Here is a 22719-nt window from a genome sequence, read left to right as displayed (position 1 = left end):
AATCAATAACCCATACTATATTAACTTCCATGCAATATCTTTTGTTGCATGACAATTCTAGCATCCAAACTTTATTTAAAAGGTGAATGCAAACAGCAGAATAATTTCACTGCTTTATAGGCCACATCCTGGTAATTAATCCCTAGTAGATTCCCTAGTAATTAATCTGTGATGAAAGATTCCCAGAGTGTTGCAAAAGAAGTGATACAATGCAATATTTTAAGACTATTTTTAATGAATATTTTGTTAAATATTCTGGCTGAGAGGCTGAGTAAAAGGTTGAAATGGTTTTGATCCTCTGGTTTATATCTTTTTACAGTCTCAGTGAAATGTTTGTAAAGGATTTATTCAGGGTAGAAAAATTATTACTGATAACATTTTTTTTTGTTTTGAAATTGGCATTTTAATTTTCAATATATGTGAATAAACTGATAATTTCAGCAAAATCATAATCCCTGCAATTTTTTACATTTAATTCTCAAACTTCATCAATATTGCAATGATCCTGTATATAACAGAAACATTTGCAATTTAACCTTTCTTGGTTACTGGTAGATAATGTTAATCTCACAGAAGAAAATGTATAAAATTAGCTAACTTATGAAGGCTCTTACAAATCAAGAAGAATAAATTAATTCATCTTATTCAAATGCTGATATTTTGTGAATTCTTTTAAATTCTTATCAGAGAAAAGTAATACAGGCAGTTGGATTAGCTATGAATTTCTTTTATTCTTCATCCAAATTGATGATTAAAAGTTGATTAGAATAAATGAGAGCATTGCATTTTAAAATTTATTGATTTAACTTTACTTCTCAAATTTTGATTTATGAGCTAAATCTTTTTCAGACTCTCTCTGAAGATTTTTAGTATTGGTATCGTTACCTGTTTCAGGAGCCACAGAGAATCACATGGCACTTCTGACATTGATAGGCCACTTTGGTTTTCTAAAGTCTTCTTCTTATGATAGTTTCAAATTTACAAAGTCTGATTTATATGAAGAAAATTGATGCCAAGCATAGACAAATGAGCTATCTGCTCCAAAAGTCTATCTTTAAAATAGTATTGTCTATGTTTCATGTTTAGTATTCAGTTGTGACTGTCTTTTCTTATCATTCAATCTTTAAGTTTCTGGACTTGCACTTGCAAATGGAACCGAAATGGTTTAGGAAAAATTTCTTCCATAAATAAATATAATAACAAAATTTCTTTTATAGGTGGAGAGATAGAGAGATCTATACATATATTTCCTCTTATAAGTATTAATTTTTGTCCTACCCATTTATTTCTAGGCCTATTAAGGGAATATAACTTTAATATAGAAATCAGGAACTGCAGATATTGTGACTATATTTGACATTAACATCCTATGTAACTTTGAAAAAGATAACCTCATGCTGCTGAACGTGATGTAATTTTAAGCTTTCTACTAATAAAAAAATGTAGAAAAGTGTGTTCACTTGTTACTGAAAGTCTTCACAGTTCCTGAAAGTTTCCAGAAAGCAGCATGAGACACTAGACTATATTTTTATATGAAAGTACATAGTTTATCTTTGTAATCAAGATATTGGGAGTCTCCATTTAAAATGGGAAACAGATTTTGATATAAAAATTTCTCTGAGGTCAAGAAAATAGCACAAGAGAGTAACTAGGTTATTAGCAACTCACTGTCTATCCAGAGGCCCTGTCCTGCAGGGTATCCTAAATTTGAGAATTCTGTTCGACAAAGAAGAATAAGCATTGGTGACTATCTTTTGGGTATAACATTTAGTTAATGCTGAAGATTAGTAAAAACTATTTATAGTAAGTGAAACAAGAAGTTGACAAAATTCTTATGTGTCCACATTCTTTTTTTCAAAGTGAAAATTCAGTTCTTAGTATTTTTACTAAGCAATCTCCATGTGCTACCAGAGATGTCCTAAATGGGATAAGGCAGACAATCTATAGCATGCCAGATATAATTTTGTAGCATGGTCAGTTTCCTTTTTTTTTTCCCAGGGAACTTTAACGTTTGGCATCAGGTTAATACTTCTCTACTGTCTCCTAATACAAACAGAAGCTAACTTGACCTGTGCTGGTCAGAGTGTAGACCATTGTTGTGCACATGTAGGAATCTACTTGATCTGAAACTTCTTTCCCCTTCATCCCCCACCTTTTTTGTCTTCCTCTTTAAATAAAATATTTATCATTACAGCTCTGTTAAAAAGCAAAAGAATAATGTCTGCCATGACAAAGTAACAGCAGAGTATTAGGGGAATAAATGGTAATAGAAAAAAATACAATAAAAACTAAACTTTTTTTTAAAAAAAAAAAGGAATTTCTAGTTCATACCTCATCTGATAAAAATTTTTGTGTTAAGAACGTTCCTTTTCCCATTTATAAAACAAGTTTTTCTCAGTGATAAAAAACAAGTTTTTAAAATTGCAGTTTTATTTTCCCCTATCTTACCTGAGAGGAAAATTCAACTGAAACACAGAAAGCTTTGAGGAAGTGACTGTATCTGACATTGGTCTGGCATTAAAATTTTCTGGTTGGGCAGCACAATTGTTTAATTAGGAATCTCAGTGACAGCTGAATAACCTCAGTGTTTGGGGTCAGCAAGCAGAGGAGCTTCACTCTGTCAGCTGTTAAGAATGATGCTTGTCAGGACTGAACTTTCCACTTGGGGAACCATCATATTTCTAATCATATCAGTGATGTTTTTTGATATTACAATGGGATAGACACTAAAACACTGAAAGAGACAAAGTTCTATGCATAGGTATATTTGTAATTCTTTGTTTTTCATAAGCCAAATGCAAATGTAACACTACTCCAGATACTGCTTCATCAGAAATCTCCAAGATAACTGAAAGTAAGTGTCCATTTCTTCATCTCAGGAATAGTGCCATGACAGTGGTTGAATTCGAGTGGTCAGCCTATTTGCAGAGCATGTCATATGGCCTCTGGGTTAGTTAACTCCTTGACCTCCTAAGAGGTACCTCAAAGAGTCAATTGATGTTTTTGCATGTATTACTTACTAATGCATAGAAAAATTTTTAAGTTCACTTTTTCTTTATTCTGTCTTTTTTACCCATCTTCCCTCATTGTAGCAAATTAGACGACCGGATGAAAGCAAAGGAGTTGCTAGTAGAGTTGGATCCCTCAAAGTAAATATGTTTCTAACGTTTTTTGGCAAGATTTTGTCTATAGCCTACACTTCTTCCTTTTTGGAGGGTGGTGGGAGGAAGGGGGCTTTTTCCATTTTTCACCATCCCATTTTTTTTTATTTTAATATTTTTATTGGCTGTTGGGTCATATTTTTTGTTTGTTTCAGCTACACATAGAGCAACCAGCTGAAGGCAAGCTGCCAAATAACTAGCTTTGAATGGCACCACAAACAAGAAAAAGGGCAACTGCCTCATTACAGATGCCTATAATTTGGGGTTCTAGAGTAAACCGTTCCTCTGACTGATGTCACTATGTGTTAAGTTCCTGTTATACAGAGAACTGATATTTATTTTCAGAATATTATCTTTCCTTTTTACATTTTTTGTAAAAAGTAATTAAATGTTATGTTAGTGTCATTACCATGTATAGTTTATTCCAGGAAAATAATTATTATGAGTTAATAACAGGTATTTTATACATTTATAGTAAATCTTAAGAATTAGAAAAGAAATTTTAATTTCTTTTAAATTAATTTTGAGTATAATGTACTCACCTGGAGCTAACAGTATTTAGGCACTCTTAATCCCCTTTGTTTTATTGTTTTAAAGTTAAAAATTTCATGTAACAAACAACAGAAATAATATATATCTAATGTTTGCCCATTTGTGTATGTGATCTGCTGATAGACAATGTAAAGATTTCTGATCTGATGGTCCCATTTACTAGTTGTTAAATATCTTGGGCACTTGATACTCTAACATTTAATCACAATGAAAAGGTAAACAAGTTATCACTCTTAAGAATTACTGACATAGCCATTGATAACTTTTAATGCTGCCACTATAAATGGTAGGTGGAAAATTTGAATTTTACAATATACAGAGGAGTCTCCCTCCAAATTAACTTCTTATATCTCAGTCCCACTTGTTCTTACAACAATAGTAAGTGTTAAATTAATCAATATAACAGATATTTCACTACACTGGGATGTCCCAAAATTCAGTAACTACCATGAGGCCTAATATTAAGTCATTTCAAAATTTTACACACCTTCAATTTGTTTCCATTTAACAATTTATGAAGCACTAATTTCTGCACTCTTTCCTCTCCTTGCCTCTTCTGCCTTCTTAAGTTTACTTTTTTTGTGTCTGTTTATTTATTTGTGTGTGTGCCATGCACATGAGTGCACATGGATGAAGGCACGTCTGTATGTTTGTGTCCTTTATTCCAGATAAGCCATCCTCTGTTCTCTAACACTGCTATAAACTGGGTAGTGTTTTTTAAGCATTATTTCATTAAGGATAATCAGAAGGGATGGGAAGTATTGATTATATTCCTATTTCAAAAAAGAGGCAAAGTAAAATTATTTAGTCAGAAAAATATGAGTTTCTGTATCCTGATGATGTAACAGTGGCATTCCTCACTGTCTATCTGTGAGGTATCATATTTTATCTTTGTCTTTAAGGAAAAGTAAATCTATAATTGTTTAGACTATGGATTATGAATCAGACTCAAGCAAAAATGTGCAGAGCAACGTAACTTTTTGGAAATTACTGATAGTGAAATAAAGATCAAATGGCATCCATAACTGCAGCACCATCTGCTATAAACTGGATTGTGTGTGCGAGTGCGTGTGTGTTTAATTACATCTACATTCAGTTTTTAGGGGTATGGGTACAGTCAAGTTATAATTGTATGCTCATTGTTTTTAAGTGTATATTTAGTATGATTAAGTATATACATATGTTGTATATAAGACAAAAGATACATTTTAGGGTTCAGTCAGTTTAATATGGATGTAGCCTTAAATCAGAAAGTGTGGGAAAGAAAGGCAAATTTCATAATTTTAAAATATATTTACTCCATATTTCTACCAAATAGAAAAATTTTAAGTAAATCTCTAAGGGCTTATCAAGATAGTTGCAGGATTTTTTTTCTGTAGTGCCTTGGGGGAGACAAGACGCAGTAATTAAGAGAAAATGTTGGCTTCCTAGTCATGGGTTTATTGAGCATGTATTCTTGTATGATACAAAGATCTTTGATGTGTTGAAGTGTTTGCCAAAGGCAGTGAGAAATGTATAATGCTCTGATCTTATTTTTAAAAGGAAAAAGGAAAACTGAAAAGAGAACAAGTTGCTTTTTCAATTCATTTTCTGATGTTTACATGTAGCTCCATCGAAAGCTGGAGGAGCTCAGAGATCACCTAGAAGGCAATGTGAAAGGATACTCTCTCAGAGTAAATGTACGATTTCATTCGGTGATTTTTTTTCTTAAACTTCTGCTGACTGGTAATTCCAAATCTGATTGGTTTGTCCTATCATCTCCATCTTTTTTACTTTCCATCTCTTTTCTCCCTTTCTCTTTCTTTCCTAGCCAGCTTCATGCTCTTGTTTATGAAATAAGGATTAAATTGGCAGAGCAGAGGACCCTTAAGCCACACTAATATTGAGATTGATTTTAAAGCATTCTGATTTCATTACAAAATAAAAACTTTCTTAGCAAAATCTGTGTTTCTTATACAATTAAATAATTTTCTGAGGCTCTTTCCATGAGACTGCATTTGGAGCTTTTCTATTGATGATGTCTTCTGCCCCCTGTTGGACTTGTCAGCAAGATTATAAATTATGGGCTCAATCCAAGTGGTAGAGCCTTTATGATCCAATTTCAATTGTCAAGGAAAATAGTCAGTGTTAAAGTGTTAACATAGTTATTTTGGCAAATAGACTTTTTTGTCAGAATTAATGGACTTTTCTCAACTCATTCTTTTTTTTATTATTATTAACTGCAAGGTATTTTTGTTTAAAAATAAGAAACCATTGTGTAACATCTTACAAATACTTGAGATAAAGGGTAATATACTCAAGATAACACTTTGAAGGAGAACAATACCATATAACCACTCATACTGTGCATATATAATATAATAATAGGCAAAAATAGTATTTTGTGACCATTAGTTCAGATTCAGAATGCTTTGGTCTTCTACTGAATATGTCTTTTCAAGATAAATAGAAGTAAATCTCTAAAATGGTATATGGTATAAATATGGCAGAAGAAATACTAAATTATTGTAGTAAATAATTTTTGGCTCTGTTTAGCCCTGACCTCCCATTCCTAAGGCTTTTTAAAAAGTTCCTCTGGATTATAGCTATGATTTACTTCTTCCAAGATTATTGCCATACATTTATTTCATACCGCTACAATAGTTTTACTATAGAAGTTGAATAAAAAATAATAGTGATATGATCATTCTCTAGTTTCTCAGCTTGTTTTTAATTATATACCATGCATAGTTATGATATCTCTATATTAAATTTTTGATTACTGAAGTCCAAAGATTTTATTAATATCAGTAATTAATTCTAATAGCTAAACAGAGAAGGAAATTCATTCTTTTGATCCAGTCCTTTTTGTATTCATATTATAGAATTTGAAAGACCAAATTTATAGAATTTGATATTCAACCTTGGAATCTATTCCACTGTTTATAAAAGATTAGCATAAATTTTATTACTAAATTAGTCTAAACATACCTGGATACTATTCTAATAAAACACTAAAAGTATTCTGATTATATTAATTAATATATGTATTTAGTGTCATACTCTTCCCTAACCAAACCAGAACTAGAAAACTGAGACTTGCTCAGGTCAGTTTGATAGGAAGTTAGTGTTATATTAGGGTTAAATTAAAAGTTCTGTGCTTTGCAAATTAGTTTATCTCATGACACTCTTCAATTTCTTTTTCTTTTTTCACCTATACTGCATAGTATAGTACATAATGACTAATCTCAGTATCTTCATCTTTTGTTTCATTTCACAGGGTCACAGTTTGTTGTGATTGCCTTTTTTTCTGAAAAGATTGACTAGAGGTGTATCATTCTAAGATTTCTGTATACTAAAAAAGTATAGAAAAATTATCAAAAGGCAAATTGTATCTTATCTAGAGACTTCAGCTAAGATGCAAAACAATGCTTAGCTGAATGTTGAGTTTCTCTCCTTCCCTTTTAATTCTTATTGTCCCAGAATGCCTTAAAATATGCCTTGTATATTAAAAAATACTCATTAAAGCAGAAAAAAGTTATTCTCAGTATGATAATCTATAAAAACAGGCTTTGTTTCTGTTGTAAAATGAGGTAAATTGTCAGATAGTGACCATTCAGTTTTGTGAAAATTTGTTGTAGAAGTTCACACACAAGAACAAATCTATGGGTGCCTTTTAATTCCTTAAAATATTGCTAAATATTTCATTGAGAGGAAAGATTCAGAGCCATGTTGCCACTTAAATAATTTATTTAATAGTTGTAGGAAGTGAGACATCATACAGAAGTTTGGGATAAGGACTTTATTAAATCATTGATGTTTCAGTTAGTATCATCTACACAATATATTATTTTTTAGAAAGAAAAGAACCTTGCATTCATTCTTATTTATTATGAATAATCAATGATATAAAATAGAATATTCTGTTAAAATGTAATTTTTAAATATTACTTATTGCATCTTTATTTTTCATTTACTCCTCTATGACAAAAAGTAAGATTTATTAGATTATTGATTCTAAATCTATCATCTTTTTCTATACATTGTACAAAACTGAAGTATTCTAAACTCTCAGTGTATTTTTAGTAATTTTAATAATAATAAAATAATTATGTTGTACCTAAGCAGAGTTTGCCTAATTTAATAACTACCAATATTACTACAAATCCTTAGATGGATAATGTGTTGAGAATAATGACAAGAATAAACCCAGACCTGGCTGGTGTGGCTCAGTGGATTGAGCGCCAGCCTGGGAACCAAAAGTTTACTGGTTCGATTTCCAGTCAGGGCACATGCCTATGTTGCAAGCCAGGTCCCCAGTTCGGGGCATGTGAGAGGCAACCAATCGATGTTTCTCTCCCTCTCTATCTCCCTCCCTTCCCCTCTTTCTGAAAATAAATAAATTTTTTTTAAAAAGAAACCACACAAAGGAAAAAAATTAATTTTCCATTTAATCAAATGTATGAATCTAGTAAGAATATTAACAGTAATTCACAAGATTGAAGAACAGTGCAGACAGTGTTGAAAACTGGAAAACAGCCCTGACTAGTGTGGCTCAGTGGGCTGGGCATCATCCCAGAAACTGAAAAGTCACCAGTCAGATTTCCTGGTCAGGGCATGTACCAGGGTTATGGGCCAGGTCCCCAATTGGGAGACATGCGAGAGGCAACCAATCAATGTTTATCTCACACATCAGTGTTTCTCTCCCTCTCCTTCTCCCTCCCTTCTCCTCTAAAAATAAATAGAAATAAAATTTTGAATTTAAAAAAAATTGGAAAACATGAGATAAGAAAAAGCAAACTAAAACTGTATAAAGAATATAAGTCAATGTAAATTTAGAAAATTGAAGTTAATTAGTTTAAAAAAGAGAAGCTTGAATATTAAAATATTGAGAAGAAAAGTTATATAAATTCTCATGAAATAATAACAAATAGAAAGGAAAGTGAGGAGAGGAGTAAAAATACCTCAAAGCCACAAATTTTATATTTTCACTCAGTTTATGTAATATGATAGTAAATTTCAATTCAGCTACAATTTTGTACAGATAAGTAACCAAATATGTTAACTTTTAAGAGCTTTCACAGACATTGAAAGCAAAGGTGGCTTATGAAGGCAGATTATTGGCACAAAGTGAATTAAAACGATGATGAAGTAGAAGGAATATGATAATTATAAGTACTGGTTATACTAACACAAATAAAAAAGATGCTATCATTAGAAGTGAAAACGTTAAGGAAGGAATTATCACTTAAAATAAGATGACATGTATTTTAGTAAGTTTAAGAAAAATTCCTGAATCATGTCAGAAAGTGATGTCTTTTTAATAATAATTTTTAATTGTTTAACAATATCCTGGATGCCAAAATAAGATTGGTATGAAGTAGGGCTAATATAAGTAATGAATTAGGTGGTTGTGGTTTTTTAGATCTTTTAATATCAGTATTTTCATATCAGCCTTAGTTCTGAACTATCTCTTATATTCATAGGAGGGTTTGTTATTTGGGTTTTTGGGGGGTCTTTTTGCACACTTTTATATTCATCAAATTAATGCTATAACTCAGGAGTCAGCAAATTAGACCCCTTAGGCCAAACCCTGCTTCTCTTTTGTAGGTCCACAAGCTAGGGATGATTTTTGCATTTTTAAATGATGGAAGAAAAAAATCAAAAGAACACTATTTCATAACATGTGAAAATTATTCAAATTTCAGTGTCCAAAAGTAAAGTTCTGTTGAAACACAGCCGCATTCAGTATTTGCATATAATCTATGGTTGTCTTTGCACTACAACGTCAGAACTAAACAGTCACAGCAAAGGCCATATGGCATGCAAAATCTAAAATATTTACTATCTGATCATTTACAGAAAACATTTGCCCAGAACTGTTATAACTGGGTAGCATCAAGATGACATTGACAAAAAATGATTATAATAGCAACTGTGTGAAATTATTTCATTTTAAAGTTTGAAAAAAAGGAGAGCTGCTCATTTTTCTAGGGATGTATTCAGATCATTCTGCATGGAAGCATGTGTTGAAAGAAGTTGATCCTCTAAAATCTTCTACCTTTACATTTTTGTCTTTCTTTTTGCATTGTTTTTTTCCTAGCTGCTCTCTCTTTATATCACACACACATATACACACACACAGTAAAACTCACCATGGAATTAACATTAAACCCTACAAATATAGAACTAACATATGGAAAAAGTGTAGATTATAAATTCCTCTTTTTGGAGGAACCCCTTAATTTACAAAGATAAATTCCATTTTTGCTCTTAAACTTTTTTAAAAATATGTTTTTAAAGTGTTTTACTGTATACATTGCATTTCTTTTATTACTTCATTATTTCTTGATGAAGATATTTCCCCTGAGGATTATGATCAGCTTTTGATTTCTACTGAATTTCCTATTTGACCTCACCTAAAATCATACCTTCTATCTATAAGAAATTTCATAAAAATGGGAAAGACACCCTGACAGGAACAAGTGATAACATCATACCTTAATATACAGCATTTAAAAATCAAAAAGGTATTTGCATTGAATCAGCCAACTTTTCTTGAGGTGAGGAAGAATAGCTGGAACATTAGTCCTTAGGCAAATAAATATTCAGTAGCTTTTAAATAAGTAAACATCAGTTTTTATTCTCTTCTTTCTTTAGACAAATATCTATGCCTTTCGGTTTTTGTATGTAGAACATTATTTGGGACTTTCAAGTCTTCCTTTTTTTTGACATTTTGGCATTTACTCATATGAATAATGTACATTTAATTTATAATAATTATGTAACATCCTGAGTACCTTGATAGATGATGTTTTTTGAGTGTGATCAGACTACAGTAATTATAAAGATGGCAATAAATCAATTTTAGGGTTATGTCTTTGGAAAACAGGATAATATTGCTGTATTTCACTTTGTTAGAATTCACATAACATGTAAAGTTAATACAATTCTGAGGTTTCATCTCTACTGAAAAATAACAAAAATGTATCTTATGCTTCAAACTAAAAAATTCTCATCTAATACTTACAAAATCACCAAAAAATAGCTTATGACATCATCTGTGAGGTGTTTAATGCTTACTGCAGAATTGCCCTTCTCAGAACTTTTATACAAAAATAAGGTACTAATACCTTCATTTTGACATATCCTATACCTTCATTTTCCCACCTCAACTTTGTGTTTTGGAACTTCATGAAGAATTCTGTAACTAGAGAATGCATACTTAAAAATTTACCTCACATGGCATTGTGACGACCCAATGAAAGAAGCCACAGAATTGAACATGACAGTGTGACAACCTAGAAAGAAAAAAACAGGCCAGAAATTCATCAATTCAAAGTCATAGAGATAGAACACAGTTTTAAATATAAAATGGTTATTTTAAAAAAATGAAGCATTGAAACATTCTGATAAAAAAATAGGTCTGGAGAAGAGTTTGTGTTTATGTTTTGTTATCTTTTTTGGTGTTGCTATTGGCAGAGAGAGAGATTGATTCAGTAATACTGAGAATGGAATAGGAGGAACAGGAAATCAGAAATAGAATACTGGATGGCTTTAGTGCCCTCTTTAACGAATAACAGGAGGAGGTACAGTAGAGTCATCCTGTAAATGTCACAGGTAGTTTGCTAGTGTTAAACCAGTGAAGATCAGTGTGATACCATAGGAAAAGTTACCAGTGCTCTGCTTTCCTGTTAACCTTAAATGAGCATCTTTTCAGCAAGATTTAACCAGATTCTGATCAGAGGGAGTCATCTTCGTCATGGAATTTTTTTTTTATAAGCCAGGTATTTTTTTTTTTTAATCACAAGGTCTCTTCAAATAGCTTGAACCTTGAGATTTCAAACTCAAGTGTCTTCCAAGTCTGTTTTATATCTGGCAAGTGTGTTGGTGATGGAGCCATCTAAACTTCTGAGACCCTTATTATGCTATCATTTCCTCTTTAACAGTGTTTTCTTTTCCCCACTGCAAAACCAGGCTCGGCTTCCCTCGTGTTCATCTACCTATAGTGTATCTGAGGTATACTTTGCACGTGTTTTATTACATGGTCAAAAACATGCTCGCCCTCACCATTTTTCTTATTTTATTTTTCTTTTGCCTTAATTTATTTTGCCTTGCACTTTGCATTTGGCTGAAAGGGGAAAAGTAAGCTGTTTTAGGGGGAAATTTCTATATCTTTATACTGCACTGTTTCTGAGTAACTTTTTTCTGGCAATCACTGTATCACATTGAAATGGTTAAAGCCCAAACAGCCAACTTGATTATTACCACCACCTTAATTACATACAAATTCCTTTGAAGCAAGTAATTCATTATTGAACTCATATTGGCTAAAGACAAAGATTCTAGTTTGCAGGCCTGTATAGGTCTGTCTCTGGCAGCTGAAGATTTACATTATATTAGTGAGAACTCCATCTCATTAATCATAGAAACAAGAAAATATTCAAACTGATTATTAAACTAAATGTTAATGATTCCACTGTTATAAAATTGCGTAAGTGGAATTTTTCCATTTTTCATTTTTGTTATAAATTCCATAAAATGTAAAACAGAAGATTTGTTCCCTTTTAAAAAGCTAATTAGGTTACTCAGGATACCTGTATTTATATAAAGTTTTTATAAGCTAGAAGAGCTTATCTTCATGAGATCCATGTTCTTTTAACAAAATTTTTTACATGAAATTTTACCTTTATGTTCTTTGCCTTTTTAGGGGTTCCATTTCCTACTCTTGCTCTGTTAAACCATAGCATAAATGGGTTTTCTGTTTTTATAAGCCAGATTTATTAAAGTATTATTAATTGACTTTGAATATTATTTCCAAAGCAGGGTTACTGTTGAGTAGCTAAACAGAAAGAGTAAATATACCTCAAACTATAACTACTAAATGAAAGGACTTTAATAGCCTATAAATTTTAAGATCTTTATTGGTTACTTTAGAGCTATAACATTTCTATACATATTTACTTTGTTCAAGCCACAATAGCTCCCATGGGACTACAGAAATATTATCTCATAATGTTATGCAAAACAAAACAAAACCAAAAAAAACAGAAAGATGGCACTATCTAAAATACCAGGTAGTATATGCAGACCACAGGCAGAATATCATCTATTGATTTTAAATTTCAAGAAAAAGGGTTAAAGGAATAGCATAACTAAAACCATAGCCTCACAAATTTTAATGTATTGAGTCGATAGAATTACAGTTATCTTCTTTAATTTTTTTCACTTGCAAGTTGCAGCTGTTACAGATTTTTTTCCTCTTAAAATTGATTTTGTGGATAATTAATTTCTTCTAAGGAGAAGCAAAAAGTAATGAAAGACAAATGAATTACTTGTGATTCAGCAAAGACTTTTGAAAGAGAAGATTGATATTTCATCACATTTTTTCATAGGTCTTAATTTCCCAGGATTACGATTCCTAGTGTAAAAAATATATAACCCATTTCTTTCTGCCACTTCATCCAGGCAATTCTCCATTTCCCATGAGAGTGTATAAGAAGTCTACCATTGGCATCATCTCCAATCACAGCCTACAACATCCATCAGGGTATTATTTCTCTGTGACAGCATGTGTGCTGGAGGGCTCTCAGGTTGGAATGTGGAACTGGTTTCTGGGGGATGGGATCCTGTATGCTGTGGCATTTCCTCCATAGCACTCAGCTCTTAAATGAACTCTAGCTTTATCTGAGTTTGTTTCTTTCATTGTGACACATGAGCTTTTTTTATTTGTCATGAAATGTGTTCCTCTTTTTGTCACTTGTGGTAGGGTTTCTGTATTCCATTCGATGCCAATACTGTGAAGAACCCCTTAGGGAATCTAATATTCATGATAATCATCTGGACAGAAATAGCTTTTTATAATTGTTTTCTATTTCATCTTAAATTGGTAAGTGATAGTTTCACAAAATTTTAGTCTACAAACATTAATTATTCGAATTTCAGGAATGTCCTCATGTTTTTCATATGCAGGCCTCTTGATGGGACTCTTGGTAAAGTGCATTATTTATTTTAGAGCATCACTATGGAGGCAGCCAAACCTTTATTGCTCAATCTCTTTCCCTCTCATTTACCTCATGTTTACTTACCTCCGCTACTGTAGAAATAAATTCTCCAACCCTTAATGCAGCATCTTGGCTTTTCCAATTGCATGTCACTATCTTCTGTGGCATTCGTAAAACCAAAAAATAATAAGCGTTGTTCAAAATAAATTCATCCATGAGTTTTACAAGAACAAGATAATTTCTAAACTTACATGGCTAACACTGCTCAGCAAATGTTACTCCATGTAATTGATGGCTCCTTTGTAGAAAATACAGTTTTCTTAACTATGTGACAAACTCTGTATTTATCTCATTTATTTTATCTTAATTAATCTTCACTACAGCTCTGTTTGGAAAATCTATTATTATCATCTTCATTTTACAGATGAGGAAGATAAGGGTCAAAGAGTTTAACTATCTTACTCAAAGACATAGAAGCTGCCAAGAGTGGTAGAAAATATTTTCTTAAATGCCATGGTTACTGCTGTTGGGAGTTACTAAAAACCATCAGCTCTCTGAATGTCATCAGTAGTCTTATATTTTCATAGTATACATTTACCTGGTTTTGGTTAGTTAAATAGTTTTGGGTGATATTTTAGGAGAGAATGTAGATGTATCTAAAAGATAGAAAACGTTAATTCAAGGAAATGTTAGACATCCCTTTGTGTAATTTTTTACTATTATTTTTGTAGTAATTTAATATATATTTATCGAGAACCTACTATGCTTTATTTAAATATAATCTGCTAGATAGTTATTGACCTATGTAATTGCCTTCACTTTTAGAATGCATAAAAATATTATGAATATCTCCCTGACTGGTATGGCTCACTGGGTGGAGCATAGTCCTGCAAACCAAAAGTTCATGGGTTCGAATCCTGGTCAGGGCACATGCCTGGTTTGTGAGACAGGTCCCCAGTTGGGGGCTGTAAAAGGCAACCCAGCAATGTTTCTCTCCCTTTCTTTTTTCTTTCCTTCCCCCCTCTCTAAAAATAAATAAATATTTTAAAATATGTCATGAATATAATGAGATTACTGTCTCAAGTTATACACCCCATCAAGTCACGTGAAAAAAAAGGAAGAGCTTACCTTCCAAATTCCTAACTAACCTTCAACTTTGTTCATCAGTGTACCAGCAGTGTTCATTTTTTAAAATATTTTGGAAAAAAATCACTTCAGAATTTTCTCAGCTTAAACAAAAGCCAGAATTAGTACTATCTTCTGGTAGAAATAGTGTTCTTTTCTGATATACAGAGGTGGGCACAAAGGTAGGTTTATAGTTGTAACACAAATAAATAATATAATAATGAAAAAATAATAATACTAGAATAAACTGTTTCATGTACTCACAACTGTCAATCTACTTTTGGTCAGCCCTGTATTTGCAAAGCTGGAATATACACTAGATATAAATCTATAATGATTTGTAAGTGTCTAGACCAAAAAAATTAATAAACATTGAACCCTTTAAAACTTATATTTAGTGTCTTGGATTTCCCAGTAGCAAGGTTGATGTAAATCAATTGAAATTTTGAAGCTAAATTGATTTTTTACTGTTAAGTGAACAAGGACTGAAACTTAATTTTATTTTTATTTAGTGCTCAAGAACTTAGCTATCTAAACAAAGGAAGCATTTTTAACTTGTAACATGCACAACTGTTGCCTTTTGAATTCCTAACATACTTTTAGAACACCACCTCTGATCTAAATAAACCTCAACTGACTGATAGTTTGGGGTTTCTGCAAATGGAAGTTTCGGTTGAATTGCAGATAGTAAACCTACATAGTCAAGGAAGGAAAGAAGGAAGGGAAGGAAGGAAACTGGACTTTAAACACTGTAGCATTTCCTGCTTAAAAAAAAAAGATAGGGTCATTTTTAAAACACCAACAGAACCACACACTGTTTAAAATAGAAGAAATTGTAATATAATAAAGATTCATAAAATAAATATTCCATGCTGTCAGATAATCACCTAAGATGTTCTATTATATAAAATCCCACCTAGAAAATTTTTAATAATTGATATACTATTTATTTCAATGTATTTTCTGCGTTGTTCCACTCTTTCCTTTCACTTTATGTATACTATCTTTATGCTGTTTGTATGTAATAGTTGGGAATTTGGAAATAGTGTAAATCTCTTAGAATTAGTATCTTTTTAAAACACAACAACTGTTGCTAGCAAGTTTCTCAACTCCTACCTCACTTTTGAATTTTTAAAAAACAAATTAGAGTGTACAAATTGTTTAGGTCAAAAATAAATAAATTAAGTACATCTCTCCAGATATATATATATCTTGTCCATCATGGAAATAGGAAGGAAGAAAGTCTATACAATACTTATATGGCAATCCAAGCCTTATACAAATACAGATTAACTTATTGTCATGATGTTATCATTTTATAAATGAAATAGATTAATACAAAATATAGTTAGAGCCCAAATAAATGTTGGCACATTATAGTATGCACAAAAATGGCATACCTTCCTTGCATCCATACTTACAGTTCCAGCTACTCTTTGAATGTCTTTTTATGATCTCAAACTCAGGATATCCAGTTCTACTAATTCTCTTCTACCATGTTCTTAAAGTTTCTTAGGTCATGTCCCTAAGTTTCCCATCATAAACATCTTGGTTATTTTCCACTCTTCCTTATTTTTCATCTCTGACAGTGTCGTTAAATTTTGTCTGTTTTGTTATTTCTTCCTTTGAATTATCTCCTTTTAATTCTTATTTTTAGTACATACAATAAACTTTCTAGTCAGATCTACTTTAAAACCCAGGCTGTAGTAAGATAAGTAATCAACTTGGCATGTCATATCGGAGGCACTCAAAAAATAATTGGGAAATGATGAGTGAGTGCTTAAATCAATCAATCAACTTTTCTAAAATTTATAAAGTTTCCACATCTGGGTTTCAGAGAAAATAGATAATTTATGTAAAATCTAATAGAGTGCCTGGGACATAGTAAGCATTAAATAAATATGTTGCTTTTTTTCTCTAACTTCAATATTTAAAGCCCTAATAACCTTAGACTTGGATTATGGAGGTAGCTAAATAATTGGATTCCCTTTAATAGTCCTTTTTTCTTATGTGAGACTAATCTCCCAAGGCTACTTTAATTTATTTCAGCTCTACAACCAAAAAAACTCTAATAGCTTACCTCTAAGTGGTTGTATCAAGAATAATACACATCTCTGCCAAAGACCTTCATGCTTTGACCAGCCACTAATTATCTAACATTTTTTTCTAGTGACCAAATCCTCCCAGTTTGCCCAGGACTTTCCTGATTTTAGCACTGAAAGTACCACATCCTGGAACTGTCCTGGTTTTAAAACTGAAAGTTCTACATCCCAGGAACCCCCTTAATGCCAGGCATACAAGAACAATTGGCCACTTACTCCTTATCATGTACCTATGACACCAATTCAAGATGAACCTTCTTGTTATATTTTTCTTCATATTGGCAATTATTTGTTCCAGTCTGCCTTCCTGAAGGGCCCTCTTCCACTTCATAGCTTTAGCCCATCTTCCTCCAGAAAATCTCCTCTACCAGCTCCTATTCACCCTAATCATCCTCTCAAAGGAATTTTGATTGTGCTTATAGACAGTATTATCTTACATTTCTTTTCCTCCTGCCTCATTGACTGTTGTTTGGTTTTTTGTTGGGTTTTTTTTTTTTACTGTTGATTACATTTAGGTGATCACCTTGATTCACTCCCAGATTCTCTTTGTTTTATTTTTCATTATTTCTCACTATGTATCTGCTATGCCCAATATAATAGCCAGTAGCCACAGGTGGTCTTCAAATTTAAATTCATTGAAATTAAATAAAATTTAAAATTTGAATCTCAGTTACAGCAGCCATGTTTCAAGTTCTTAATAGTCATGTGTGACTAGTGGCTACCACATTATAAAGATTAGCTATAAAACATTTTCATCACCACAAAAAGTTATTTTGGGCAATGATGATCTATATACTTCTGGGTTGATCTCATAATCAACCATTATTATTATTATTATTATGATAATCACCATCCATCATCATTATTCTACTTACATAGCACTGACTTTGGTCAGGGATCATTCTAAGAACTTCATATATATTACCATCATATTCTATATAGTAACTACCTTGACATCAGTTTCTATCTCTAGCTCATATCTCTCTCCATACTTATAAGCACCTTGAACTTAACTCAGCCCCCAAACTTTTTCTTTCATCCACTACCTATAACACTACCCAATTTTTCAAATAGGAGATCTAGGAGTTATATACCTCATGACGTAAGTCCTACATTTTCCTTCTTTTGAATCTCTGGAATCTATGTCCTTCTCTCCAGAACTACTTTCAATGATTTAGTTGGATTTCTTATGGATTACTTGATTACTCTTCAAACTAGGTCCTCTATCCTCATCATTTATCTCATAAATATTTTTAATCCATCTTCACTTTACTCATCAGAATGAAATTATTAAAATATTAATGTAATCATACAATTCTCCTACTTACAATCTTTCAGTGGCTCTCTATAACCCTTAGGAATTTGTCCCTATCTTACCTTATCAACTACTCCTCTTACCACTCCCTATCATGATTAAAATTAGCTTCAACCATACTTTTTTGTGCAAGTTGCCAGGGTCCCTAATACCTATGAATTGCACTTACCTTTTTCTCTGACTTTCCTGCCCTTTCTTCACCCAACTAAATTATTAATGTCCCTTAAAACTCTGCTTATATATCCCACCTTCAAGAAGCCTATCCTGATAATCTCCCCCAAACTCCCACTCCCATCAGTTAGGAATCTTTTACCTATCCCCAACACCAGTTTGTACTAACTGCTATCATAGCACTTAGCATGATGTGTTGTAATTGATGTTTACTTAACTGTCTTTCTCTATAATATTGTGAGGTCCTGGAGACCAGAGGCTGCTTTTATTTTTTTCCACAGGTTAGATCAGTTTGGGAAAAACAGTAGGTTCTATAAGTGTGGGTTAAATGAACGATTAAATGAATCACATCTAATTATTTCCTAATTGCTGTATTTATAATAGTATTTACTCTGTTATTAGACTATAAAACTTGGTTGGATAGAAACATTTACTTAGCTTCTTTGGGATTTTCTACTTCCTTCCGCCATCTAGCTCACAGTAAGCATCTAATAAACACAATATAACCAGGTCATGAGTTCGAACCCAGTCTCAAACATCTCATTCTGTATGTATCAAATATCGCTAAGATTTGCGCGCATTTTTTTTAATTCCCTGAAGCATATGTTAATTTAGGTCAGCAATTTTCAACCAGTGTGCTGCAGCATACTGGTGTGCAATCATAATTTTAAAAACATACAGCACCTGACTATTTATCAGGGACACTGACTTCTTTTGCCTTAGGTTGTGAAATTTAAAAAGAACAACAGCCAGCACAACAAGAGCCATCCAGTTTGAATGAATCAAAAGTATACCTATGTTTTTTTGTCAGAGTGGCACAAAATATATTTTTTTGGTGTGCTGCAGAATTTTAGTAATTAGTTTATGTGTGCCATGAGATGAAAAGATTGAAAATCGCTGATCTAGTTCAATGCTTCTAAAACATTTGCATCCTCCATTGCCTGACTGACTGTTCCTACAGTATATTCTGATACTGCATTTTTTAAAATAAGTAATAGGGACAGCTGGCCCAATTTTTCTTGAGTCTGGGCTTCATCAATATGAAACAGTTATTCCATTCTCTACAACTCTTAATTCCTTATTGACCTTGTATGTAATAGGAGGGAAGGGAATCTCAAACTGTAGAATTGACTTTCTTACCCTATTGTTGAAACCAGAAGTTCACCCAGAACAGTGCAGCTTTCTTCTCCATGACCCCAATCAGTCTCCTTGGCAACCTGTTTGAAAAACACTGGGGACTAAAAGTCTATGAAAAATCATGCTTTTATAAATTGAGATAGGAATTCATATGGCAGTCAGAATTGGTACACAAACAAAAAATAAATATACAAAGCTGAGATTTATTTGTTAAGCCAGTAGGAAATATTTCTTAGTTAGCTTTCAACAAAACTGAAGTCAGAATCCAATATTATTGATTGATAAATAAGTCATATATAGGCCTCTGATTAAAGCTTCTTTATTTATTATCAAGATACATCAGGAGTATTGGTAGGCAATTTAAGTCAAAAGAAGAATCAACGTATAAATTTCCAGTGGCTTTTTTTTCTTGCTTTCTGTTCAATAGTGAGGAAAATTGACATCAAAGCAACTTCTACTCCTAACAAGGCTGATGCCCATCATTCCTTTCCTTCATGTGCCTTATAAACCACAGGCCAGCATTTTGTCTTCATTTCTCTTCTTTCTTGATTAACCCAATTGCCTCTTCTGTATGGGAGGTAGTATAAGTATCCTTGCACAGCTTCCTATAAATCACAGAGCAGGAATACTGAGCAGCTCATGGTCATACCCAATTGTGGCTCATATCCATGGAGTTACTAGATAAGTTGGCTTTATCACCAAACCTGGTCTAATTTTTAAAGATTCAGAAAAGTATCTTCTTGACTACCAGCAATTTAACTTTTATTTTGCTTCTTCATACAAACATGCATTTGGGTACAATGAAATATATAGACTGGACTTCAGCAAGAAGAAATGTCAGTTTTCTCTGGTCACCTTTTTCTCCTTCCAAAAACATTTCTTTTCTCAACCAGGATTCCTGAAGCTCCTGTGAAGGTGGTGTCATTCTAGGTTCATAAAGGACAAGCTAATTTACTACATACAGTGGATGTGTAGTGCATCAGGCTTCTCTCCCAGAGTTGAGAAAAATGTAGTAATTCTTTTTCTGCTTTGAAGTTGTTCAGTTCTTCTTGAAGTCATTTGTTACTTAAAGTCATACTTAAAATTTCTACTTTGGGAATCCTCCTTATTGCCTTTTTCTTTGGATACTAAAATCTCTAAATAGCCTCATGCTTGCCATATAAATTTAAGGTTTGAGAATGTGAGGTATGTATTTTATTTGAGAGTTTTTTTAAATAAATTGTTTTTCTGAAAGAATCAAGTTTTACCAGCTTCTCGGCATGTTCTAAAAATGTTCATGCTTTGGCAGTTATATCTGTGTTCTCACAGTATTGAAGTAAACTTACTGAAGATCAATTTAGCATAATGCTTAAAAATTTTGAGTTTGGGCTAGATTTGAATCCCAGCTCTGGATTTGAAACCCAGCCCTGCCTCTTACTAGCTTTGTAGTCTTAGGCGAGTTAACTTGTCTGTACTTCATATTCCTATAAAATGGGAATAATATCACCCTTTAAGAGTACTTTAAGTATTGCATCACTTAGTACTGTTTGGTATAGTGCCTGGTATGTGTAAGAGCTCAATAAATATAACCTTTACTAAAGGTACAAAGGTAAAGTATTTTTTTTAATTTGAACTCTGTCAGACACGATAACTGCTAAGTTTGTCATGCAGCAAAATATGTTTTCATATGGTTATTAGCTGCACTTTCATTGAAAAAATCAAGTATTAACTTCACCATCAACTTCACGTAACTTAACATCAACACTTGTACCATTCCTGCTTGCTTTTTTTCGTGATCATGGTCAAGTATATTGAATAGGATATATCTGAACAACTATTTCCTTCATTCAGCCAGTTGACTGTCTTCCACAGATTTTCTCTTGCCTTTTTTCTCCAAAAATCACTTTTCTGTGTAGTGTCTGGATTACTTAATGTGCACACACACACACGCCCCCACCTCACTGAAGATTATAGTTACTAAAAATAGTACTTTTATTATCATTGTTATTTTAGGGCAGGAAAAAGTTTTCCTTGACACTGTTAGGATCCCTGGTTGAGTCTGAAAGTTAACCTGACACAGATTAACAGGAGAGAAGCATACAAATTTATTTATATAAATTTTACATGATGCAGGAGTCTTCATAAGGAAATAAAGATCTAAAGAAATAGTTAAGCCTGAGTGTTTTTACACTGGTTTTCATGATTAGTGGACAGTCATGGAGAAATAGGATAGGGCAAAGAGTATGAGCTAAGGGTAAAAAACTAGATGAAACATAGCAATGCCTGTTTGTTCTGATTTTTCATGCCTCTCCATCTTGGACATAAGGATTTTTCTTTTCCTTAGGGTCTTATAACCTGTTTCAGGGGAGAAGGGACAGAAGGACCTTCTTGCTTCTGCTTCTGCTGTTTTCTTAAACTTCTTCATTTAAAAATACTCAGTATGCCAAAGTGCCATATTTGGGGGTAGCATGTCCCAAACCCAACATTATATTGGCTTTGAATTCCACTATATGTCATACAGTGCAGGCATTTACCTTATAAGCAGGGCAATGCAGTTTGCCATAAAGATAATTTTATAAATGGTGACCAGATTTCTAGTCTACTACTCAGAAGTTTATATTACCCTTAATTGAATTGAGGGTCAAATAGATATGTAATAATTAATACAGGGATCTATGTACTATTTGTAACAGTGTTTCTTGGGAAAATGCATTTTAACCTCTAACAGAATTCAGCCTACTCCAAGGCATTTTTACCCTGGCAGATTCTAAATGGCAAGAAACAGGATTTTACATTCTGTTTTCTTCTTCCAGCAGCTCAAATGGAACATCTTTCTTAGAATACTCATTATAGTGGAAGGTAAAGGGAGAGGGAAACTCTGGCAATTTGGGGCAAGGATTTCTTCACAGCAGCATCAGTCAGTGTTGAATGAATTTATCAGTTGGACATTTATATCAATGATTTATTCCTATATAGTTAAATTTCAATAGTTTTCTATAGTGTGGTGTTATTATTTCTAATAACCTCTTCCTAGTGAGTGCTGACTTTTCTGACTTATTAAATGCCTTCTATGTCCTTAGTATCTTATAAACAAGATACATAGGACTTTGAGCCAACCGAGAAATTTAAATAGATGTATGACTGAATCAAAGAGGGTACTCCTACTGCCTGTTTATGAGAAAGCTAATTTATCA

General features: G+C 32.5%; 1 protein-coding gene across 6 annotated transcripts in view; it reads left to right on the top strand.

Annotated features, from left to right (window-relative positions):
- The window catches only part of GPHN (gephyrin), a 439737-nt gene that overhangs the window by 269801 nt on the left and 147217 nt on the right, over positions 1-22719 (top strand). For 2 of the 6 annotated variants that reach the window (XM_054567416.1, XM_054567418.1), the window contains one exon: positions 3093-3149. The exons of 2 other annotated variants lie outside the window; for them this stretch is intronic. In XM_054567416.1, the coding sequence (XP_054423391.1) occupies positions 3093-3149 (57 nt within the window). Of the gene's footprint in view, positions 1-3092; positions 3150-5320; positions 5393-11669; positions 11712-22719 lie in introns of all 6 variants that reach the window. 2 more of the 6 variants (XM_054567420.1, XM_054567421.1) reach the window with 2 other exon arrangements.

Source organism: Pteronotus mesoamericanus, unplaced genomic scaffold, assembly GCF_021234165.1.
Source record: "Pteronotus mesoamericanus isolate MK-2021 breed Mesoamerican mustached bat unplaced genomic scaffold, CSHL_Meso_final contig_182, whole genome shotgun sequence".
NCBI classification, from domain to species: Eukaryota; Metazoa; Chordata; class Mammalia; order Chiroptera; family Mormoopidae; genus Pteronotus; species Pteronotus mesoamericanus.
Note: the sequence above shows the minus strand (reverse complement) of the source record. Positions and strands in the feature narration are given on the sequence as shown.